This window comes from Chiloscyllium plagiosum, chromosome 26, assembly GCF_004010195.1.
Source record: "Chiloscyllium plagiosum isolate BGI_BamShark_2017 chromosome 26, ASM401019v2, whole genome shotgun sequence".
Classification (NCBI taxonomy): Eukaryota; Metazoa; Chordata; class Chondrichthyes; order Orectolobiformes; family Hemiscylliidae; genus Chiloscyllium; species Chiloscyllium plagiosum.
In genome coordinates, this window is record NC_057735.1 from 21,515,553 (window position 1) to 21,542,240 (window position 26,688).

Sequence of the window (26,688 nt, forward strand, 5' to 3'; positions counted from 1 at the left end):
CTGGTATGGAGGGAAGGTCTTACGAGGAAAGGCTGAGGGACTTGAGGCTGTTTTCGTTGGAGAAAAGAAGGTTGAGAGGTGACTTAATAGAGACATATAAGGTAATCAGAGGGTTAGATAGTGGACAGGGAGAGTCTTTTTCCAAGTATGGTGACGGCGAGCACGAGGGGGCATAGCTTTAAATTGAGAGGTGATAGATATAGGACAGATGTCAGAGGTAGTTTCTTTATTCAGAGAGTAGTAAGAGTATGGAATGCTTTGCCTGCAATGGTAGTAGATTCGCCAACTTTACGTAAATTAAAGTCGTCATTGGACACGCATATGGACGTACATGGAATAGTGTAGATTAGATGGGATTGGTATGACAGGTCGGCGCAACATCGAGTGCTGAAGGGCATGTACTGTGCTGTAATGTTCTATGTGTCCACATTCCTGATGAAGGGTTTTTGCCCGAAACGTTAATTTTCCCGCTCCTCAGATGCTGCCTGACCTGCTGTGCTTTTCCAGCACCACTCTGATCTATTTCAAGTGCAGTCATTATTGAAACATGGGAAAACACAGTAACTAATTTGTTGATACAATAAGATATTAAATTGGGCAGATGATGTGTGTGGCTAGGATAGCAAAATGACAAAAATGAATGTAATCATTACATCCACATGAAAAGCAGATGAAGCTAATATAAAGTCAATTCAGCCTGAACACAGAAATTTGAAAAAAAAATAAACTTACCTCTCCAGTGTGTGACAGCAGAGGTGATTCCATATATGTTACAGATGTGAGGTAGGTCACTTAGACTGTTGAGCTCATATTTTTATAGAAATTTCCTCCACTGACAATATTTAACTTTATCTTGCATGTCTCCAGAGACTTTGGTGCCATCACCTACCTGGAACACTATTCCAAATATTACAACCAACGTGCAGAATATAAGCAGAAGTAGACCATTCATCCCCTTGATACTGCTGTGCCATTCAGTAAGATTATAGGTGATCTGTTTGTACTCCTAATTCCAAGCCACAGCCCAGATGGTTTGTGTGAAGGAGGATGGTGAATTTTCACCACTCTCCACTCCAGATGAATGTGGCTCTGTCACTGAGTGTATTCAAGTCAGACGTGGATAGCTTTCTACTTAGACAATATTTCAGGGGCATGGGATTAGTTGAGGAAAATAATTGAGGCAGAAAGTTATAATCCAGTTGAGTACGGCCTGCTCCTACTCTAATTTTGTGTCTGCCCCTGAAAATTAGATTGATTTGAAAGAAGCATTTTTACAGCTGAAAGGTGTCCAATCAACATGCTGCTAAAAAACAAACCAAGCCAAGCTTGGAGCATACTGATTTACAAGGCTGTTGCCAGGGTTGGAGGATTTGAGCTATAGGGAGAGGCTGAACAGGCTGGGGCTGTTTTCCCTGGAGCATCGGAGGCTGAGGGGTGACCTTATAGAGGTTTACAAAATTATGAGGGGTATGGATAGAGTAAATAGGCAAAGTCTTTTCCCTGGGGTCAGGGAGTCCAGAAGTAGAGGGCATAGGTTTAGGGTGAGAGGGGAAAGATATAAAAGAGACCTACGGGGCAACTTTTTCACACAGAGGGTGGTACATGTATGGAATGAGCTGCCAGAGGATGTGGTGGAGGCTGATACAATTGCAACCTTTAAGAGGCATTTGGATGGGTATATGAATAGGAAGGGTTTGGAGGGATATGGGCCGGGTGCTGGCAGGTGGACCGAGATTGGGTTGGGAAATCTGGTCAGTATGGATGGGTTGGACCAAAGGGTCTGTTTCTGTGCTGTACATCTCTATGACTCTATACTATTAGCCACTGAATCCCACCGGTGATGCACGTGCTTAGCTCAAAATTATCATTTTTGGACAATGAGGACATGTATTTTAGGGGCAGTTTAACCAGATTATAGAACATTCTATTTTATCATTCTATCAGTTGTTTAGTTTTACATTCTGCTTGTTTGGAATCGAAATAGAATTTTAAAGGTGACCCGTTTAGATTCAGTGCTCAGAATGTGAATTATTTAAAGGACAGAATGTCGAATTCCTATTTTCAAGACTCCAAGCATTCACTTGTCATTTCCCCCTTGTCCGCCACTACAGCACAATATTGGAATGATGTAGTGTAACAATGTTGTACGCCGAACTCAGGCGTTGCATGGTCATTTCGAAAATGAAACCGAACTTTGCTGCATTTGTTGCCTGGTGTGGCGAGCCCATGGGAAAGACAGACCGCCTCGACTGCTCTTTCTGTCCGCCTTGAGAAGGCGGCGCAGCTGCCACTTGTCTTGTGGGTCTCGGCAATTTCCGCGAATTTCCGCCAGCTGACGAACAGACGCGACCCAGCGACACTAGTTCAGTTCCATCGTGCCCGCACTTTGACAAGCTAGAAGCACGGCGTGGCAACCAAGAGGAGAAGAGAGAGAGTCTGCCATCCACCAGACCCTCTGCAATTTCATTGTCCACAACATTTATCCCTCAAGCTGACTCGGCATGAAAGGGAACACCTCGTTTTCTCGTTTGTTCTTTTGTGTTTTGTTTTTCTCAACAGGTTTTCTATTATTCCCTCAGCAAATAACAAGCCTGCGGGACCAGTCAGGAGAAAACCTTCCAATTTGCAAAGAGGTAAGGTGCACTCTTACTGTTTTCTACCTATTTGTAATAATGCATCATTGATTGAAAGTAAGTTGTAGAATTTCTTCGCGATATTTACTATTTTTGACCAAAACGTAGACAAGTGTGCATAAGTATTAAGTTATAAAGATTGTCGTGCACAAGTCGTTTAAATGAGGCATTTTACTTGTTTATTACATTGTGTCCATATGGAATATTTAATTTTGATTTAGTAGCTGTCGCACGGCACATTAAGGATATTTAATTATTAGAGTTGTTGCTGTAAACTGCCGATTGTGTTCACCACAGATCCTGAAGTTGACAAGTGTTTGTTTAATGAAGGTGTGAAGTGTTTGTTATTATTGCCTCTTAATTGAAAGCCACGAAATGTTATTGACACAAAACTTCTTTTGACTCCTTTGAGTTACATCTCATTCTGTCAGCGTGACCTGAAAATATTCGCGGCAAAACCGACCGTTTGGTGATCAATCTGTTGGTGTGCAGGTAGATGTTAGCCTCTGAAGGATTCAGTAAAGGTTCCTGTTGGCACCTGTTAAAAAGTCCGTGTCAGTGGCAAAGTGCGGGAGCTGGACAGTGTGTACCACTAGGTGGTGTGTGAAATACTGTGGGAAATTGACAGTCCAAGTGCAGGTTTTGTACCATCAGCAAGACAATACTGTATTACAAACCTGCACAAAACTACTCTTCGAAGTTTTTTTTTCCGAGAAAAAAAAATCTTACTGTATTTTTTACTTAGCAGAGAGTATGGTGAGGAGTTTGAGATCGTGAAACGGTCCATCTCAATGATGAAACAATAATAGCCTTTTCTTCAGATGGTCACTAATAATAGTTGTTGATATTTTCAGACTATATGCATCTGGATGCAAATTATTCATGACATATAAATGTGATTTATGATCAAATATTTAATCCATATTTTTAACGTTGAATATTAAAATGTCAGCAGCAGAAACGCATTTCCTTACCTGTTCTGAAAATTCAGAAGTATGCCTTTAATTTGTAAAAAATGTGAAACCTCTGAACAAGATCACAAACTTTGCTATAACTCTACCAGACCAGAGTGCTGCTCTCTCAGTAGAGGGAGAGATTACTGGTGGTGGTTTAACCTGAGGGTCACCATACCTCAGGCAAAGGGAGAGGTTGAGAAGGAGGGTCTTTATGGTAATCTTAGCCTGTGGGGGATTTGAACTCACAGCCATCCGGCCACCTCACCCAACTGAGTCCCAATTATAAACCGCAATAATTCCATGAACAAAGGCAAAAGACATGACATGTAAAATCCTTGAAGTGTTTGACAATCTTTCTCAGTCTGCTTTGCATAATAACTAAAGGAGCATCAGTCAGTTTTGTTGTTAAGGCAATGATGTAGTAGCCTTGATTGTTAAATTTATTTAATATAATTTTTAAACTTGAACTCAGCTTATGGGAAAATTGATGTATGTTAAAATGGTAACAGGGAGAGAAACATTTGAATGTTTGACTCAAGATTACAGTGACATTTGTTTGACTGAAAAGGTCATTGGAGTAACAGTTTTTGGCAAATTCTCCCACTGTCCTTCGTTTTATGTCATGGGGGAGAGAGGCAACCTTTGATGTGAAATGATTTAAACAATGGTGAGAATCTATCCAGTTGGCATCCTGCGGCCTATACTCACATAAGAGGTGTTTTGCACAAGGACATAATTTTCAAGTTAGAGCCTAGGCAACCAGCTAAGTGCACATCTACCGATGGCAGAACAAAGGAGCACATTCGGTCAGAATTGGAGGAGTGCAGGGACCTCAGGATGTTGTAGTGGAGGATAAGGTGATAGAAATAGGGAGACACATGACCACAGATAGATTGGAACACAAAGATGAGAATTGTAAAATTGATTTGAGGCAATGGGGCAGGCCATACAGGGTAAAGAATTGGGTCAGTTCCCTCACCACTGTTTTGCTGGATCATGGTTCTCAGGGGAATAGCCACATCTGTGATGGTAAGGATATTCTGGTAGCCCCCCTTTTGTGCTGGAGTACCATACAGTCCCTTAACACCTTGTTCAATACATCCCCAAAAACTGACATGGGAATTAGATGCAGGTTTCCCTACAAACTGAAATTGCGGTAGATTCTGAAAACCATTATACATCCCTATGAAGGTGTGACCAGTAGAAATGATACCTGATATGGGCTTGAGTTTTGCATATACTGACATGCCTTTGGAATGTCATGAGTTAGCCACAGTATTGCCTACAGTACCTTGCTGGCCCCACTACCTGATGAACCACTGTCCACTCTTCTTTTCCAGATCTGTGAAGAGGTCTCCATTTTCTCACTAGCATTTCATTTTTAATATAAGAGCATCCGGGGACTGCTTTTACTGGGGCCTCAGTGTAAGCAGCCTAAGCTACTGATTTTGAGAGTGGCTCAGCTTTTTAGGCTGCTACCAAGAAAGTTCTATTTATTGCCTGCTTGGAGTGCTCTAAACTCCAAAAGAAAAGGTTCTGATAATTAAACAGGAGATTTGCAATGCCACCTTAGCTTCCACTGGCTGAACATGTCTGATATTAGACTGTGTGACCATTCAGTCAGGGAAAACAACAGGCATTTTCTCTTGCAGCTGATTGGTCTCCCTCCTCAGTAGTTTACTTGGAAGCCAGCGAGAATGCTAATATGTGAGTCATTGATGAGGAGCAGGTTGATCCTATCAACAGATGCAGGCTAGGTGGATTAGCCATGGGAAATGCAGAGTTACAGGGATAGGGTGGGATGCTCTTCAGAGAAGTGGTGTGGACTCAATGGGCTGAGTAGCCTGCTCCCATACTGTAGGGATTCTATGATTGTCTGACAGTCAGAGTCAGCTTTCATGGTCACTAGTCCCAATGACAAGATTACAATCCAGATGCACCTGGTAATGGGGAATAGGTGTATACAAAGGAACCTTGATTATCTGAAGGACACGGGCAGGGAGTATTTCATTCAGTTAATCGAATTCCGGGTAATCGAATGTCAGATAACATAGTTTAGCCAAGCATCAGGACCTTGCAATCTTGGGTATTCCAGTATTCGGATAATATAAGACCAGATATTTGAGGTTCCTCTGTACTTTCTTTTAATCCTTTTTACCAGCACCTTGGCACTTGCTGTGCTCTCAAGTAGGAAGGTCATGCTTTTTCTCAGCAGTAGCATTTGACTGGCCCTGGAATCCCTAAGTATTATTCCAGGATTTCTTGCTTCACACTAGGGAAATGTGGCCACACCTCCTGTGAACATAAAATTCCATTAACTCTCAGGGATTTGTTTAACCTCATTTGTTTAACCTCATTTATGCTCTCAGGAGTGCTTTTACATGGATTCACAGCTGAAGTTAGAGTCATAGTTTGGTTTGCAAAACTTTCTGACTGACTCTCATTCTCTGAATGGGTGGTTGTGCTCCAGTGCATCCCATTGGTTTCTCCTGTAATGTCTAACAGTTGGCCCAGACATGCCCCAACTCTCAGCAGTTAAAATACACGTTTCTTGGCCTACCCTTTCACCACAGCACTACCCTTTCAGTCCTGCTCTTTCTGCTCTCCCATGGATGCTCAATCTTCCCATCACTCTTCCCATCCTTTCCATTTGGTTGAGGTGCCAAGAGAAAGGTTTCTTCTGGAACAGGAGTTTTCGGATCAGCTCGTAACTATTAGCCAATGTGGCTGCCTCCCTGGACCCAGTCACTGCCTGTTCCTCATGGTGAATTCTTATTGGGAGGGAAATGAAGTTCATAAATTCTTCAAGGAGTGTGTCTCATTGACCCTTTTGTAGATGTCTCCTGTTTTAAATGCCCATATCCACTTTTCAAAATCAAGTCGCTCAATGTTTCAAGGCCTGGGTCAGGTGTTTTCCTGAGGGTACAGAATTTCTGATGGTATGCCTCTGACACCAGCTAATACACACTTAAGAAAGCCTTTAATACTGCCTCATAATCAGCAGCACTTTCCTCAGACAAAATGGTATAATCTTCCCTCAAGGTTTACCCTGCACTACTAAGGAGTAATATTGGATTGGCCACTTTAACTGCCATTCCATCCACTCAGAAGCAATAAAAGAAAGCTTCTACATTTGCCTCCACAAACTTAGGAGGTCAATGAGCAAGCCGAGTTGCCTCCAGTCCCAATTCTGATCAAGGAGTATTTTTAAAGGCTGTAGCATTCCTGTTCCTCAGCTCAAGCTGGCTTAGTTTGAAATCCTTTTCTGCAGTTTTTCCTGGAAACTTTCTCTCTTGTCTCCTTGCTCTTTTCCTCTGACTCTGTATTTCCCAATCCTTCTCTTGTGCTTGACATTCTGAGTTCCTGCTCCAATTTAACTGCTGACTACCCCTTTCAAAAGTGTGGGCTTTCTGGCTTTCTGCTGAAATTCTACTCCTAAAAGCTCTACAAACAATTTAAATCTTTAAGATCCTCAAATGTAATTTTCCTTAATTCTGCTAGAGCATGCTTGTGTCAAAGTTAAAAATCACACAACACCAGGTGAAAGTCCAACAGGTTCATTTGGAAGTACTAACTTTCAGAGTGCTGCTCCTTCATCAGGTGGTTGTGGAATATAAGATCCTCAGACACAGAATTTATAGCAAAAGTTTACATTGTGATGTAACTGAAATTATATATTGAAAAAGACCTAGATATTTTGTTAAGTCAATGTAAGGTTGTATAGTGTTGTCCTGAAAGCCAGTCACGGCAGATGCTGCAAGACATGTCAGTGTCGACACCGCTACCACCATTACACATGGGGACACCACCCACCATGTACATGGCAGTACTCATGTGACTTGGCCAACATTGTCCATCTCATACGCTGCAGGCAAGGATGCCCTGAGGCATGGTACATTGGTGAGACTGAGCAGAGGCAATGGCAACAGAAGAATGGACACTGCACAACAATCAACAGACAGGAGTGTTCCCTCCCAGTCGGAGATCACCTCAGCAGTCTGGAACATTTGACCTCAGAACTTAGGGTGACCAACCTCCAAAGCGGATTGTGAGACAGGCAACAATGAAAAGTAGCTGAGCAGAGGCTGATAGTCAAGTTCGGTTCCCACTGGGATAGTTCCAACCGGGATCTTCTTGGGTTCATGTCACACTATAGATGACCCCAGTGCACTATACACACACACAGACACTCTCTCATACACAAGCTGTCTCTCATACACTCACACATACACTCACACAGACATCCTCTCACTGACTAATACCCCTTTACACTCACGCTCACACACATACACATACACATACACTCACAGACACTCATACCCCCTCACATACACAAACACCCACATGCACACATGTATAAGTTTGTGGGGTGAATTTGTACTTGTAGAATTACATTTTATTTTACTCAAAAACTGCATGAATCCATCTAAGATTCTGTAAATCCCTTTTTTAGATTAGAATCAGTCTGCACGTTGGGGCACAGACAACCTCACACAGGGTACCTCACACCTTCAATGCATTATCTGGGCCAATATGGCACCTATTGTTAAAGTCCACTTGAGAATGTAACTTTAAGAAAGTTCTGGAATTTATATATTAAAGAACTGATATCAACATGCCCATTCTAAAAGATGAGACACTTAACAAACAATCCAGGTCTTTCTTAATATATAATTTCAGTTACATCACACTGTAAACCTTTGCTATAAATTCTGTGTCCTACGATCTTATATTCCACAACCACCTGATGAAGGAGCAGCACTCTGAAAGTTAGTACTTCCAAATAAACCTGTTGGACTTTCACCTGGTGTTGTGTGATTTTTAACTTTGTACTCTCCAATTCAACACTAGCACCTCCAAACCATGGCTGGTATCAAATACATACATTTCTATACTGGAGAAACTCAAGAAAATATGTTGCAGGTTTTCTTTGGCTTTAAAAATACTGGTATCAGTGTGACACTTTACTCACTGTATTTTTTTTTCTTTCGTCCATGGGTTCACATCTTGGCTCAAACTTCTACATTGTTATGACCAGACACTGATTTTTTTTCACTCAGTCATGGGCTGTGATGTTACTGACAAGACCAGCAATGTATTGGCCACCCCTAATTGCCTAGATGGCAGTTCAGAGTCAACCACGTTGCTGTGGATCTGGAGTCACATGTTGGCCAGACCAGGTGAAAATAGCAGAGTTTCCTTCTCTGAAGGACATTAGTGAACCAGATGGTTTTTGGAACAATCAACAGTGATTAGGTGGTTGCAATTAAATCAACATTCACCAATCTGGTATGGTGGCATTCAAATCTATATCCCCAGAACATTAGCCTTAGGTTCTGGATTACAAGTCCAGCAACATCATGACTTTTTAACCCCTATGCTTGTGTATTGCTCAAAGAGAAAAATACAAAGGGTGGAATCTTATAGAAATTTGAGCAATATGGACCATGGTGAGATATGTGATAGAGTTGGAAGAGAAGTGCAGAGAGGCCCATCTTGATGTCAAGAACAATTTGTGAAACCTGTTATGTTTTCATAAGCAGCGTAGTGAGATTCCTGATAGACAGTGCTCATCCAGGTGCACAGTGCCCTTTTAAAGGTGGTGCAGATGGTCTTTTGGTTAATATCGTGGAGAGTGGAGAGTTGTTATCGAAATGGCACTTAGTAAAATGTGGTGGAAATCAGACAGAAGTGACACCGTAGGGGTGTGGTTGGTCATTACTGAAGCGAGTTTGCTGAGATACAGTGAGAGAACTTGTTAGTTCAAATGCAAATAACCTTCCAAAAAACATGATCCAACTTAGACTTAGCCAAACAAAATAAGATTCAGTCTGAAATGTGTCTGCTATTTGGTAAATAATCCATGGGGGTGGCTTACTTTAGAGCAGGGGTTTGTCAGCCTCTCATTATCTTTGTATTCACAAAAGAACATAGTCCAGTCTAATTGAAGTTGCTTTGAAATATCAGTGTCATACAGAAATGTTGCCTGCCAATCAGAGTCACAGTTATTCTATCTCTGCAGCAATTCCCTTTTAAACAACACACTTTGGAATGAAAGGTTAATAAATGTCTGTAATAGTTTTGCTTCAAGTCCATCGTCCTAGAACAGTCTATAAAGATGAAAACCTCAGTGTCTCTGTTGCACAGCACAGCCTGTACTTTTCCAAAACAGCTTTTGTTACTCAACAAACTAGATCAGTGTTCTTGCATGACTAGGTCCACTCAGTAGTTTTTAATATTGAGAATACAAGGCATGTCATGAAAGATACCATTACAATCGAAATGTAGAAGTTGGTAATTTTCTAATGCATTCATATTTCACTTCCATGGGTGCTTGTGAGTTAGAGGTATTTTGTATGTGAAGCAAACTCCACGTTCCAGCTCCTGTGTTGAATAACTTTCCAATATATGAGCATATAAAAGGGAGTGTATTGTTTGCCTTAACAAAATACTAAGAACAAATATTTTTCTTTGTTGAACCAAATTATGTTGCAGTAAGGAAAGATAATGAGACTGATGGAATAAAAAAATTCCAACTACAAGATTTAGATAAAAGATGTGCTGCAATCAACAAATTACAGGGAATGCATGATACAATTATCTGTTGTGTTACAATGTTCATGTCACATCTATGTGTATAACTTGGAATGCAATGTGGAGCCATGCACTAACGACATAAACAAGGAGATATGAACTGAATCCTCACAGTCAGAAATATGCAATCTTTAGCAACACCAACCATTTTACATCACAAAATATAATACTCCATTAAAGTCAATATAGAGTGAAAGCGCACAGGCATATAATACAGGTCAACAAATCATAGCAGTTTCTTGCCCAAAGGTTTCTTAGATTAAAGGGCCATAGTCATGTCACAGAGTGGAAGGTTGGAGTTTCAGAATGTGCAGATTATCTTTCTGTAATGTTATACTTCTGCCAAATCATACCACGTTTCATGTCCTCCATACTGACATCTCCCTAACTTTTCTAGTCAGTTCAGTCTGTCACTGTTAGTCATTGTTGGAAATAAGAACAAGGGGAGAATTTCTTGTAGACATTAAACAAAAGAGCAGACAGTCAGGATTTAACTGGGAACTAGCAACCTATTTGTGCCATTGTTAAGGTCATGAAGCTCTGAAAAATATCTTGAGATTTGAAATGCTATGGTATTGATCTCTGACTCCACATTAGCCACGCCAGAAAAATGGCACATTGCCACCTGTTTCAGGTACTTGTTAGTGAAGGCCAGCTAGTGAGATTAAACCTGACAGGTGCAGCAGTATGCCAATAGCAGCTGGAATAAGGAACACAAATCCATTGTGGGAAGTCAGAAAAAAAAGGTTATATCTTGCTATCATGCAAATACAGAAAAAGAGGAGGGAAATTTTGGAAAAGGCTAGAGGTGAATAAACAATTAAAACACTCGGATCTTAAGGAACTGAATGACCTTCACTTGCTTTATTCTTATTGGGTGGCTGTGATAAAGATCAGTTGCAACTGGTTTCAGTTGACAGTTTTACAAGAATTAAGCCATGACTTTGAAATCTGTCCACATTAAGGATTGAGCATGTTAAGTGCAATTAATATATAAACAGGATGAAAGGTGTTCTGAGTGTAAATTGAATTGGAATATGGCTGGACAATAACAATTGACTCAATCTTACCAGCTTAATTTGTAAATTTCATAGAAAACTTTTCCCCATGAGCCCTAGTAGGTTTTCTCACTATTCTCTGAAACTGGCCTCATTGCCTATGCACCATGTCTCGCTAGCACCCCACTCTTGTAGTTTGTCTCACACCAGAGGCGAAGTACTCAGCACTGTTGGGACCTTTCAGGTTCTGGCACAGTGCCATTCTTTAGACCCAGCTGTGCACTCAGTCAAGCACTGCCAGCCAGGAGTTCCCCTTTATTATGCACATAGTGGGAAGGGAACCAAAGAGAAATGCTTCTCAGGGCATGTTAGTGGCATGGATGACACGACAATGCAAACACAAGTACAAATTGGAAATGTATTTCTGTTTAAGAAATAAAATACACAGGTTGCAGGTACTTAGCGTCATCTCATCTTAGAACCCTGTCTAAGGGAGTGTTACTTTTATTTTGATGCCCCAATCACCTAACATCATCTCATTGTTCAATGTGGGGCCATCGCATGCTGGACAGCCTTCAAATGGTTTAAGATATTCACTTTTTGCAACAGTAACGGATTCATATTTGCCCCTCATCTTTTTAAAATCTCTGTCCTCTCACCTCAAACATCTGCGCCCAGTCTTGAAATCCACCATTCAAGGGTAAAAACACCTCCCATTAATCCTCTCTATTATAACTGGATGTTAATTAGGTCATATCTGGATTGATATGCCTGATGCTGCTGTGCTGTAACATGCAGAGTATGATGTTGTGCCTGCTCAATATCCTCAGCTTCTTCCTCAGAAGTCTGCTGTTTAGGTATTTACCATAACAGATGACTTCAACTTATATGGTGAAAATGGCTGATTAATGCAATTGCCCATTGAAGGGTTTCCCATCACTCCAAGATCAGAAAGAAAAAAAACACTCTGCCCACACCAGGTAAGATTGCAGCCATTTTCCTTTTCCAGTGCACAGGGACAATTCGCAGGTCAAGCTTGGCACAGTGAGTCACAGCCTCACCCGATAATCAAGAATCCTGCCTCCCCAACTCTGAAACTCCTTGTTCCTTTCTCCCTTGCACTCTATCTCAAGCTCAACAGTAATGAGCTTCCCCATGTTCCCACACACCTCTGAATCACAACTTCATGACTTCATCTCCCAACATTTTCCTCCCCAGCTCAGCATTACAATTTAGTCATGCAGCTGCTTGGAGGTTTTGTACACGTGATCAGCCTGTCAACAAATTGACTTCCTGAAGTTACTGCAACCTGAGGTCTGTGCAGCAGGAGATTAAAAAAATGAGGGAAACATAGCCAACTACCATCCTTCTCGTAATAACTGCACCCAATCAATGTTGAAGTTGCTGATCCTCAGGCACATCTTTCGCTGCTTGGCTGATACTCCGACATCACCTTTTCACTTCTGCCTGTATTAGACCAAGAGTCACGTCTCTTGCTTCCACTCCCCCCACCTCACCCCCAACCTTGCCGATGCCGCTATGATGCCTTTCCACCAGTGCCAGACCCAATCAATGACACAGTCGTCGATCCTCTAGTGCTATCTTTCTCTGCTGGGTATACCTCACTGATGTCACCTTTGCTGAAGTAGCAGCTGCCTATTCTGATGCCAGGTTCTGTGCTCACCCCAGAAAGGTAATTCGAAGTCCATGCTGGGCCAATGCTCATTCAAGCTGGGCTTGCTCGAGGTCTGTGCTGGGCTCTCACCATCTCTGAGCTCAGGACAAAAGCTAAATAAAAGGTAGAGAGACAAAAAAAAACACAAGAAAAGAGAGGGAAAATGAGAAAAGTGGTCTGAGTGGATGAGCTTCAGCTCAGGAACCCTACTTTGCGGCCATCTTATTTATCAACGTTTGACCCATATCCCTCTGAATCATTCCCTTTCATATACCCATCCAGATGTTTTTTACATGTTATAATTGTACCAGCTTCCAGCACTTCCTCTGGCAACTTATTCCATATGTGCCCCAGCCTCTGTGTGAAATATTTACCCTTCAGGACCTTTTTAAATCTTTCCCCTCTCATTTTAAACCTATGTTTCCTAGTTATAGGCTTGCCCCAGTTTTGTTAAAGACCTTGGTTATTCACCGTATCTGTGCCCCTCATAATTTTATAAACCTCTAAAATGTCACCCCTCAGCCTCTGACACTCCAAGGAAAGAAGTTCCAGCCTATTCAGCCTATCCCTGTAACTCAAATGATCCAGTTCCAGTAACATCCTTGTAAATCATTTCTGCAGCCTCTCAAGTTTAACAACGTCCTTCTTATAGAAAGGCGACCAGAAGTTGTAGTTTTGAAGCTGTGAAGTTGGAGAGTAAACCATAACGAGAATGTATAATCCTCTCCAGGTCCTGAAATATTGAGCATATTCTTTGGAGCATATTTTTTTGGAGCAACTAATTCTAAAATTTTGCGAAAATAAACAAATTTCAAATTTACAGCATATATATTTTTTGAGAAAAAATTAAGATATCATTGGTGGAGTTTGAGTAAGTAGCGATAATTTGTCAACTAACTTATTAACATATTTTATCAATTGAAGACCAAAAGAACTACATATGCTGTAAATCAGAAACACAAACAGAAGTTGCTGGAAAAGCTCAGCAGGTCTGGCAGCATCTGTGAAGAGAAATTAAAGTTAACCTTTCAGGTCCGGTGACCCTTCCTCAGTTCTGAGGGTCACCATTCCAGAAACATTAACTCTGATTTCTCTGCACAGATGTTTCCAGACCTGCTGAGCTTTCCAGAACTTCTGTTTTTGTCTCTATATTTTAACAATTGCTTCTGTTAGTATCTCACCGTGAAACCCCTCTCCAGGAGATGTAACATTCTTCATTTCAGATTAACCCCAGCACATTTGTGAGCTGATTTTCATTTCTGTGCCTCTGAGCCAGATTGTGAAGCTGCTGCCAGGAATGACGTGTCATTAAGTGCTCTCATTTTGAGGAATGCCGAAAGTTATATAGTTCTGCATAAATTTCCCTTGATTGCTTTACAAGTAGGTTTCCACCTTACTACTAATATTTGTTCATCCATTTTTGGAATGTCAGCAGTCATTCCAAAAGCATTAAATACTGACAAATTAAATCTTTTTTGTAGCTGCCAACTTTTCATTTCAACAAATATTTCTCTTTTCAGTGAATTCAGCAAAGTAAGGAATTTTGTACTCATTTCTCCCAATATCAGTTACAAAACAATGTACACTTCAAAAGTACTTTATTGACCATAACGTGCATACTTTGCATCATATCTAATTTTGGAGACCTGGAGATGCCATCAAAATTCTAGTTTTGTGTGGATGTGTTGGTATATAAATGTAATAAGAACCTTTTGGTGAGAGTTCTTTCTTTTTTGCTCAAAATAGGGTTAAACAAAATGAAGTTGGTTTGAATGTTTAATCATTTGCACACGTACTTTATAATATTCATAAAGTCAGTTAATAATGTGAACTTTAAATATGGGTTGTTACAATGAGTGATTGAGGACAATTGGGCTATATGTAATGAGCTGCAGACCAAGTAAGCTGGACAATTTATTTCAGTTCCTGACACACCCAGGTTTTGCCGTACTGCTCCTTATCCAATACACCTGTGTGTAAACTTATTTCCCCTATACTTTTCAACTGTGCCCTTGGGTGTATCTCTCTTTGGAGAACAGGATATGCTCTCAATGAAAATGCTTTCAACTTATTGAATTAATTGACAATCTTCTTTAAGTTAAGAAGGTCACAGCTGTCAAATTCAAATTAACAAAAGTTCTCCCTCTTTAAAGGGATACAGCCATTTACTTCCAAATTCAAAATAAAACCTGATGTGGTTTCTGCAGTTTCTGTCAAGTGCCACTAATTGCAGAATATCTCTAAGTTTTCAGTGGAAATTGTTCATACCCTCTTAATTGAAACTTGGGCACAGATAAAGCTACCAAAGCAATTCAGGACCGTAAAGCTTTGACTGCACACTTCCTGAAATGGTGGGTGTGTACCTTAACCAGGCCTAGTGCCAATCCACTGAAGAGATCCTCCACCTTGCCTTCCACAACGAGCAGCCAAGAATCAGCAATGTGTTTACTCGCTTGTGGAACCCCAATCTGACCAGATGGCAGGTCAGAATGCCGCCTGTCCAGACTGAGGACAAGAGTGATAGAGTGGAGAATTTACAGAAGCAACTCACAAAATTCACAGAAGTAGTTTAAGGCAGACTGTTTTAATAGTGAGAATTTATGTCCTCACACCAATGAGAAATTCTCCATTAATTGGTTCTGAAAGGATTGTACATGTGCTTGAGGCTCATTTGATAGTAGTAATATCTGGATTACTCCTGGTGCTATGAGCTAGTAAGGGGAGGAAAAGGAGGATAGAATAAATGAATGCATGGCTGAGGAGCTGGTGTATGGGAGAAGGATTCACATTTTTGGATCATTGGGATCTCCTTTGGGGTAGAAGTGACCTGTACAAGAAGGACGGATTGCACCTAAATTGGAAGGGGACTAATATACTGGCAGGGAAATTTGCTAGAACTGCTCGGGAGGATTTAAACTAGTGAGTTGGGGGAGATAGTGAGGAAAGAGATTAATCTGAGACTGGTACAGTTGAGAACAGAAGCAAGTCAACCAGTCATGGCAGACAAGGTAGGACTAATAAATTAAACTGCATTAATTTCAATGCAAGGGGCCTAACAGGGAAGGCAGATGAACTCAGGGCATGGTTAAGAACATGGGACTGGAATGTAATAGCAATTACAGAAACATGGCTCAGGGATGGGCAGGACTGGCAGCTTAATGTTCCAGGATACAAATGCTACAGGAAGGATAGAAAGGGAGGCAAGAGAGGGGGGGGGAGTGGCATATTTAATAAGGGATAGCATTACAGCTATGCTGAGGGAGGATATTCCCGGAAACACATCCAGGGAAATTATTTGGGTGGAGGCATGGAGGGGTTGGACCGAAGGGTCTGTTTCCATGCTGTACATCTCTATGACTCTATGATAGGATTGGAGCCAAGTGTAACTTTAAACACCTTCAACTTTAACTGGATCTCCAACCAGATAAGCTTTCTCAACCTTTAACCTCCGTTATTGTTACCTTTAGGTCACGATAACTGATCTCCATTGGACCAATTAACTAAAATCTGTAAGATCTGAAAGCAAAATGTTATCCCTCTTCCGTTAAAAATCACACAACAGCAGGTTATAATCCAACAGGTTTATTTGGAAGCACTAACCTTCGGAGCTCTGCTCCTTCATCAGGTGGTTGTGGAGTATAAGATTATAAGACACAGAATTTATAGCAAAGGTTTACAGTGTGATGTAACTGAAATTATATATTGAAAAAGATCTGATTGAAAAAGATAATATATAATTTCAGTTACATCACATTGTAAACTTTTACTTTGAATTCTGTGTCTTATGATCTTCAATTCCACAATCACCTGATGAAGGAGCTGCGCTCCGAAAGCTAGTGCTTCCAAATAAACCTGTTGGAATAACTTGGTGTTGTGTGACTTTCAACTGTGTCCACCCCAGTCCAACCCCAGTATCAAGTTAATTAGTGACTTTCATTTGATATAGCAGAAGTGGTACTTCAACTACACATGGTAAACATGCGGCATTGAGGGGTTTACTATATTTAACAAAGAGTCATTTAACAGTAGAATCTTTGATTTCCACATGCAAGGATTATCTTTTTTAAACAGCTGAAGTTGACAAGTCTCCCCAGCGGAAGGGGAGCAATGTCTTTATTCATTAGATTTGTTGCATTGCCTTGAGGGAGAGTTCATGTTCCTCAAATTGTGCTGTGAGTAGTTTTGTTTCATTGTTTGTTTTGGATAGTTAAAATAAAACTTTGATGGATTAAATTTTAATAGAATAGACTTTCGTTTCCAAGGAGAAACTGCTCATTGACATAACGACAGATGTTATTCTAAAATATGAGGAAAAATTATTTTTGATTAAAATTTCTTCGAGGTCTTCAGCTATAACTCAAGAGGGAGATTGTATTCTTCCAGAAGATTTTGCCAGAAGTCTAGTTGTAACTGCTTCGGCCCTTTATTTGTGCATCTCCAGAACAGGGACTGGGGATGAGGATAGAAACATTCACTGTTGAAGTACCCAACATCTTCTCAGCCTGTAAGGAACTCATCATAACAACAACAGAAAGAGCCATGCATACTTACAAATCTGTCATGTATTAGTCAGGGTTCAGTGTTTTGACTGTTAAGTTAGAAAGTTGTGGATTCAAGATTCATTGAAGAGACTGAAGAGGATGGATTGCTGAGAGGATAATGAAAGGAAGAAGATATTTGATGGGGTGATATGTCCAAATAGTAGTACCAGTTCATCTTGATGGCAATGCTAAATCTATCTATCTGTTAGTTATCTAGGGGAAATGCCATGGAGTAATGATAACCTCACTAGACTAGCAATCCAGACTAATGTTCTAGGACACGGTTTTGTATACCACCATGGCAGATGGTGGAATTTGTATTTAATAATAATCTGGAATAAAATGTTTGCCTAATAATTAATTGTTAAATTCACCCATTTGGTTCACTAATGTCCTTTGTAGATGGAAATCTGCCATCCTTTCCTGGTCCAGCCAACGTATGACGCCAGGCCCAGAGCAATGTGGGTAACCTTTAGTTTTCCTCTGGGCAGTTAAAGATGGACATTAAATGTTGATCTGGTCAGTAGTGCCCACATTCATTAAAGGAACTTTTAAAAGGTCATGAATATGCTTCTTGTTTGCTTTGGCTAGATCTTCAACGAAAACAGTGTTAACATTAAGCTCCTCTGGCATCATCTGGAACATGTGCAAAGTTGTGAGCACACAGCATGCTACCGCAGCTCATGATGTGCTCAGGGCACAGAAATGGGAAGAAGGATACAGAAAACAGAGAGCTATTGAATGGTATAGTAAGTGGGTGAACGTTTGGCAAATGGAGTATAATGTGGGAAAATGTGAAATTGTTCATTTTAGAAGTGGGAACAAAAGAACAGAGCATTATTTAAATGAAAAAAAACTGCAAAAAAACTACAACACAAGGGGACTTGGGTTTACTTGTATATGAAACACAGAAAGCTATCTGATGATGCTGTGGCTTTAAGAGGTGTGTTTTGTTCTGGTTTGTTTAGACAGAGATTGGGGGACAGGTACCAAGCAGTCTGAGAGACTTATGAGGCCTTTTTTTTTAAGTTGGAACAATAGAAGCAGCCTGAATAGGTGTAGTCAAACTCTCACAGATCCAGGATTTTAGTTAGCTCTTGGTTGTTGAGGCTGAGGTCTCAGCAGGGTTGTAAGGCAGTGAATTTCTCCCTGCTGCTATGCCCTCTCTCTCAGTCTTTGATGTTCTTTCCTCCTGGATTAGAGAGACAATCTGTTTTCTGAATTTGCCTTTTTGTCAAGGGTGTGTTTATGGAATATAACTATATTGGAACAGTTAGTTTGTAATAGTTACTGTATCTATTATTGTGTTAAGTTTTCCACTGGAGTTAGGTTATTCAAAGTTCTTGTTTCTTTTATTGCATTTTAACTATAGTGTATCAATAAATTGTATTTTGCTTAACATTGAGTAGTTTGACCAGTCGAGTTGCATCTGGAACACAGCATCTCACATTTACCTTTTAAAATAAGGATAATTTGAGGGGGTTTGATCTGGTACATAACAGCTAGCATACAGGTGAATAGGTAATCTTTAGTTATTCATTATCCTTTAATATATTTAGAAGGAGAATAGGAGCCCTCAAGAACCATAGTGGACATGTATGTGTGGAACCATAGGGAATGGGCAAGATCCTCAATGAATATTTCTCCTATGTGTTTACCATGGAGAAAGAAATGAAGACTTGGGAACTTGGGGAAGTAAGTGGTGATATCTTGGGGTCAGTCCATATCACAATCAAGGAGGTATTGGACATATTAGAATCTATGAAGGTGGATAAATCTCCTGGCCCTGACCAGGTATATCCAAGAACACAGCAAGAGGCTAGAAATAATACTGCGGGGACCCTGGCTGATATTTTTGCAACATCATTAGCCATGCATGAGGTCCTGGAAGACTAAAGGGTAACAAATGTTGTGTTCTTATTCATGAAGGGATACAAAGAAAAACCTGGGAACTATAGACCGGTAAGCCTAACATCTGTAATAGGTTAGTTACTTGAGAAGATTCTGAGGGATAAGGTATATAGACATTTGGAAAGACAGGATTTGATTAGGAGTAGTCAGTATGCTTTGTGCGTGGGAGATTATGCCTCACAAATTTGTTAGAATTCTTTGATGAAGTGACCAGGAAGGTTGATGAGGGCAGGGTGGTAGATGCAGTCTATATGGATTTCAGTAAGATCTTTGATAAGGTTCTACATGGTAGGCTGCTCTAGAGGGTTAGATGCCATGGAATCTAAGACGAGCTGACAAATTGGAAACTCAGTTGGCTTGATAGTAGGAAGCAAAGAGTAATAGTGAATGATGCTTGTTGGATTGGAGGCCTGTGACTAGTGGAGTGCCTCAGGAGTCGGTGCTGGGTCCATTGCTGTTTGTTATCAATATCAATGATTTGGATGAGAATGTACAAGGCATGATTAGTAACTTTGCAGATGACACTAAAAATAGGCATGGATAATGAGGAAGGTTATCAGAAATTGCAGCAGGACCTTGATCAGCTGGGGAAGTGGGCCGAGAAATGGCAAATGGAATTTGATATAGATAACTGTGAGATCTTGCATTTTGGAAAGTCAAATCAGGGTAGAAGTTTCATGGTGGGGAAAGTGAGGACTGCAGATGCTGTAGATCAGGGTCGAAGAGTGTGGTGCTGGAAAAGCATAGCCAGTTAGGTCCAAGAAACAGGAGACTTGATGTTTTGAGCAATAAGCTCTCCATCAGGAGTTTCATGGTGAATGGTAGGGCCTTAAGGAGTGTAGTGGAACAGAGGGACCTTGGAGTTCAGGTGCACGGTTCTCTGAAAGTGGAGTCACAGGTTGATGTGGCAGTGAAGAAGGTTTTTGGCACATTGGCCTTCATCAGTCAGGATATTGAGTACAGAAGTTGAGATGTTATATTACAGGATGTTGGTGAGGCCGCACTTGGAGTATTGTGTTCAGATTTGGTCACCTTGCTATAGGAATTATGTTATTAAACTGGAAAGATTGCAAAAGAAATTTACAGGGGTGTTGCCTGGACCCGCGGGTCTGAGTTACAGAGAGAGGTTGGATGAGCTAAGACTTTTTTCTGTGGTGTGTAGGAGACTGAGGGGGGTGGATCTTATAGAAGTGTATAAGTTCATGAGAGGCATGGATAGAGTGAATGTACTCAGTCTTTTTCCCAGGGTTGGAGAATCGAAAACTAGAAGGCATCAGTTTAAGGTTAGAGGGGAAAGAATAAAAGGGAAGCTGAGAGGCAACATTTTACAAAGAGGGTGGAACGCATATGGAATGAGTTGCTGGCAGAAGTGGTTGAGGCGAGTACATTAACAACATGTAAAAGGCATTTGAACAAAAATTTGGATCGGAAAGGATTAGCAGAATATGGGCCAAGTGCAGGGAAATGGGGTTAATATTGATGGACATTTTGGTTGGCTTGGAACACTTTGGGCTGAAGGGTCTGTATCCATGCTGTAGAAATCTATTACTCTATGACTGTATCAGGAAGGCTAATGGAATGTTGACTATTATTTGAAGGAGGTTGGAATATAAGAATGGGGAGGTCTCACTGTAACTGTATAAGTGCTGGTGAGACCAGGTCTGGAGTACAGTTAACAGTTTCGATTTGGTCCCCTTATCTCAGGATGGAGGCATGTCAAAGAAGGATAATCCAAAGTTTGGAGGGTTTATCTTATGAGCGCAGCTAAGCAAGTTGACAGTCTACTCATTGGAGTTTAGAAAAATGAGAAGTGATCTGATTGAAACATGAAAAATTCCTAAGGGGCAAAACAGGACCAGTGTTAAGTGGTCCCTTCATGGGAGATCTCGGACCAGAAGGCAGGGATGCCAACTTAAGACTGAGATGAGTAGCACTGCCTTCTCTCAGAAGGATGTGAACCGTTGGAACTCTATATCACTCTACAGCAATGGTGGCAGAATCCAAGTCTATATTTCAGGCTATGATAGTTAGATTCATGATCAGTAGAGGAAACAAGGATTATGGAGAAAACACAAGAATGTGAATGTGAGGAGCATCAAATCAGCCATGATCCCATTGAGTAGCGCATCAGGCTCGAGGGCCCAAATGGCCTACTCAACTATTTCTTATTGGTTTATGGTCTTAATGTAAGGCATCCATTGATTTACATTGGAGGTGCAATGTTGCATAAATGTCAGCAATTTTCTTGACAACTCAAGAAAGTTCTGAACACTGAAAGAAGATTGAAAGAACAATGTGACAACACTGGCAAGTTTTATAGGTTCAGCTGACCTGGCAAAAGAAACACTGGTGACCTCTCTTTTAGGTAAGTGCACATGAAATAAGTTAATCACTGAAATGATGTGAAGATTGAGGGTTATAGCCACTTTCTATGTATGTCGGTAACCCTGGTTACAGCTGGAGCTACTGCAATGAAGAGGAGCTTATTCCTCCAAGCCTTTATTATAGAAACACAAACTCCTGCAAAAGTCTCAGAGTGTGCCCCAGGGTGACTTGTGCTAGGATGTGCTGGCTCTCCTTTGATGCTCTTTGATTAATCTTAATTTGTTTAGAACTCTCTGTTACTGCAATTTCAGCACATAGATCATGTAAAGTGGAAATCCACATGGAGGTCTGTTGTGTCACCATCTGATCCTAATACAATAGTTGTATTGAAATAGAATGTAGAATCAAGTTGTCAGTTTCCTCCCTGAGCTAGTGGGTTTGTTTTCAGATGTTTCATTATCATGCTCAATAACATTATCAATGAGCCTCCTGTGCAGTGTTGGTGTTCTGGCCTGCTTGCTATTTATGTGTCTTGGTCTATTGTGGTGGGTGGTATGATTTCCAGTTCTATTTCTGAGAGATTGGTAAATGGGGTCCAGACCTATATGTTTGTTAATGGAGTTCCGGTTTGAATGCCAGGCCACTAGGAATTCCCACGCATGTCTTTGTTTGGCTTGTCCCAGGATGGATGTATTGTCCCATTCGAACTGGTGTCCCTCTTCGTCTGATTTTATGGATACTGGTGATACTGGGTCATGTGTGTTGGTGGCTAGTTAGAGCTCATGTATCCTCATGGCTGTTTCCTGCCAGCTTGTCCAATATAATGTTTGTTGTAGTCCTTGCAGGGTATTTTGTATATTGCATTTGTTCTGCTGGCTGTGGGTATGGGATCCTTTAAATTCGTCAGTAGTTGTTTTAGTGTGGTAGTAGGTTTATGAGCTCCCATGATGCCTAGGAAAACTGGAGGTTCTTGGACTTCATGGTAGAACACAAAGCCAATGGAGAACTGCAGACCAGCATTTACAGGAGAGCCACACACTGACCAGATGCTCAACGACAGAAGCAACTATCCCAATACCACAAACAGAGCTGCATCAGGACAGTATTTAAACAAACCACAACACACTGCAGCACCTTGGAACTATGAGGAGCCCGAGGAGAAACACCTACAGAACGCATTTAGGGACAATGGTTACCTGATAATCGCAGTCTGCCAATTCCTGCATGATGGACCTAACCAGGAAGACACAACACGCCCACAAACTCCAGACATCAAAGAGATTTCAGAGATGACCACCAGACTACTCCGGCCCCTAGGTATCATGGTAGTTCACAAACATTACATTGGACAAACTGGCAGGAAAATAGCTACCAGGATACATGAGCACCAACTAGCTACCAAAACACATGACCAACTATCACTAGTATCCATAAACTCAGACGAAGAGGGACACCTGTTAGACTGGGACAATACATTCATCCTGGGACAAGCCAAACGAAGACATGCATGAGAATTCCTAGAGGCCTGGCATTCAAACCAAAACTACATTAACAAACATGCACGCTTGGACCTCATTTACCAACCTTTTAGAAACAGAACTGGAAATGATATCACCCACCACAACAGACCAAGGCACATAAATAGCAAGCAGGACAGAACATCAGCACTTCACAGAAGGCTCACTGATGATGTTACTTAGCACAGTGCTGAAACTTCTGAAAACAAACCCACCAGTTCAGCGAGGAAACCAACAATCTGATTCACAACCTGAGCTACAAATCTTATTCTTGATCTGATTCCTGAAGAAGGGCTTATACCCGAAACGTCGATTCTCCTGTTCCTTGGATGCTGCCTGACCTGCTGCGCTTTTCCAGCAACACATGTTCAGCTACAAATCTTATCCAAATTTCAGAATGCAGAATGTAGGAAAAGCTTTCTGAATTGTCCTTTCTCAGTAACTATAATGATACCATCAAAGGACTCCACAATTAATCTCTGTTAATCATTGTCACTTTAACAAAATAATTTCACCATGATGAATAGGTAACGGTAAACTACACCTTTTAATAATGAATTGCAGCTGATTTCTGATACCAGATAGGCTGGGAAAAAATTGGATGATTTACCACTACCCTTTCTCTGTTCTGAACAATCCAGAAGAAAATTTATTGCATCTCATTTTTAATTGCAAACATGATACTCAAAGAGACAGATATGTCTGGTCTAGTATCAAGCTATTCAGTTACATGCTTCAACCAGTATTTCCTGCTTCAAGGCCCAAGTTAAGATGGAGTCCAAGACCTTTATATGTACAAGTCACTTGCTGCGTTACAGTGATAATATCATGTACATGTTAAAAGGTATGAAGATAGACAACACAACAAATATTACCATCAACATGTATCCCTGAGTCAAAGAGGAATCTGGGATAGTAGATTTTGATGCAGTTGGGGAGGTGCAATGTTGAGTAGAATAGGCAACCAATTAATTCCAGCCTATCTAATGACCTTGCTAAAACCTTTTTTAAAGATAACTGCTATTTTAGATGTGAATGTTGCAGTCCTTATTGCTGTTTTGTCATGGACTGCAAATAACATGCAATTTGGTAGCTTGCTGCTATATTCAATAATACAATGCTGGTTGCCAACTGAACAGGCATCAGGGATAGTTGCGCATTCCCATGCAGCTCACACTGGATCCTCTGACATATCCATGATAGTATCATTGTTCTGCCGCTGCGATAATTGTCACCTCCATCATGATGTGACATTACAACCACTCACATGCAGAAACACAGGTTTGCAATACTATATCACAGCAAAAGTGACAGAAGAGCAGCTGTCAAGAACAAAAATGGTGCTGCCCATAGAATCATACTGCAGGGTAGAGTCAGTCTCTTCAGCTTCAGCTCACTGCAATCAATTTTCGAACACATCATTACAGAGTGCTGCTGCAAGAGTAAATTAGCCAGGAATATAAAAATGGAATGTTAACCAAAAAAAGCAAATATCTTATTGGAGTCAAATAAGCAATATTTATTATACCGTGAAAATATGATAATTTTAGAATTCTGTGGTAGTGTACATTTTTTTGTGAACATTTTAAATCATGTGAATGCCAGTAGTTTGCTTTCTGTTGATAATAAAAATCAAACTACCAAGCTGGAACATAGAAAAACCTTCAACTAAAACTCTGGAAGAGCTCTTTGCTACTTTGTTATGCTGTGTATTTCTAGTTAAAAATAAGGACTGCAGATGTTGGAAACCAGAGTCTAGATTAGAGTGGTGCTGGAAAAGCACAGCAGGTCAGGCAGCAACCGGATGCAGGAATATCGACGTTTTGGGCAAAAGCCCTTCATCAGGAATGAGGCCTTAATTTTCCTGCTCCTCGGATGCTGCCTGACCTGCTGTGCTTTTCCAGCACCACTCTAATATAGACTGTGTATTTCTATTGCCTACTGTAATTTTTCATCTTTCCTGAACAAATTGAACTTCCATAATATTCCAGTCTTTAAATGATGGGCATAATCACACTTACTAATTTTAGGCACTTATCTTTTCTACACCTGTATGGTTCCAACTTGTTCAGTCAATTCATCTGAAAGTGATATCTCAGTGGTCATACTTGACTTAATTTTAAGTGATGAAATCTTCAAATCTGTCTCAACCCAACTGCTGACTTTTGAGTGTAACTGGAGTAGGCAATATATATCTGAAGTAGAGAATAATTTCTGATGTATTTTGCACATGTGTGAATGTATTCTGGTGAAGAAGGCTTGGTTGCAGTTGTGTGGCTAACAAGTGGTCATCTTTGCCCTCACCAAGAAGTTGGCAACGCGCACACAGTTGCTGCCAGTGGTGGTTTGTGACTGTGCAAGTTGTAACACTGCTCACTCAGCTGTTCTCTCCAGTGTAGCTCCTCCAAGACTGGCTTGATCCCTGAAACAATAACAAAGGCTGAGCAGGTTCTACAAAACATCAAATCACTATTGATATTCCACCAAATGCTGAAACAAGCAGTCTTCTTCAATGTTGCAAACAAGCATGCCTCTATAGTTATAGAGTCATAGAGATGTACAGCATGGAAACAGACCCTTCGGTCCAACCCCTCCATGCCGACCAGATACCCCAATCCAATCTAGTCCCACCTGCTAGCACCCGGCCCATATCCCTCCAAACCCTTCCTATTCATATACCTATCCAAATTCCTTTTAAATGTTGCAATTGTACGAGCCTCCACCACTTCCTCTGGCAGCTCATTCCATACACATACCACCCACTGTGTGAAAACGTTGCCCCTTCGGTCCCTTTTTCTTTTTCCCTCTCACCCTAAACCTATGCCTTCTAATTCTGGACTCCCCGACCCGAGGGAAAAGACTTTGTCTATTTATCCTATCCATGCCCCTCATAATTTTGTAAACCTCTATAAGGTCACCCCTCAGCCTCCGACACTGTTCAGCCTCTCCCCAGAGCTCAAATCCTCCAACCCTGGCAACACCGTTGTAAATCCTTTCTGAACACTTTCAAGTTTCACAACATCTTTCCGATAGAAAGACCAGGATTGCACGCAATATTCCAACAGTGGCCTAACCAATGTCCTGTAGAGCCGCAATATGACCTCCCAACTCCTGTACTCAATACTCTGACCAATAATAAAAACATTCCAAACACCTTCTTCACTATCTTATCTACTTGTGACTCCACTTTCAAGGAGCTATGAACCTGCGCTCCAAGGTCTCTTTATTCAGCAACACTCCCTAGGACCTTACCATTAAGTCCTGCTAAGATTTGCTTTCCCAAAGTGCAGCACTTATCTAAATTAAACTCCATCTGCCACTTCTCGGCCCATTGGCCCATCTGATTGAGATCCTGTTGTAATCTGAGGTAACCATCTTTGCTGACCACCACATCTCCAATTTTGGTGTCAGCTGCAAACTTACTAACTATACCTTTTATGCTTGCATCCAAATCATTTATGTAAATGACAAAAAGTAGAGGGCCCAGCACCGATCCTTGTGGCACTCCACTGGTCACAGGCCTCCATTCTGAAAAACA

The 26,688-nt window shown here is 41.0% G+C and overlaps 1 protein-coding gene across 1 annotated transcript in view; it reads left to right on the forward strand.

The window, feature by feature from the left end:
- Nucleotides 1-2,270: 2,270 nt before the first annotated feature.
- elapor1 (endosome-lysosome associated apoptosis and autophagy regulator 1) overlaps nt 2,271-26,688 on the forward strand; it is a 131,394-nt gene continuing 106,976 nt past the window's right edge. Inside the window, exon 1 of the mRNA XM_043716712.1 lies at nt 2,271-2,633. Coding sequence (XP_043572647.1) covers nt 2,502-2,633 — 132 coding nt within the window. The 5' untranslated portion in view covers nt 2,271-2,501. The remainder of the gene's footprint in view (nt 2,634-26,688) is intronic.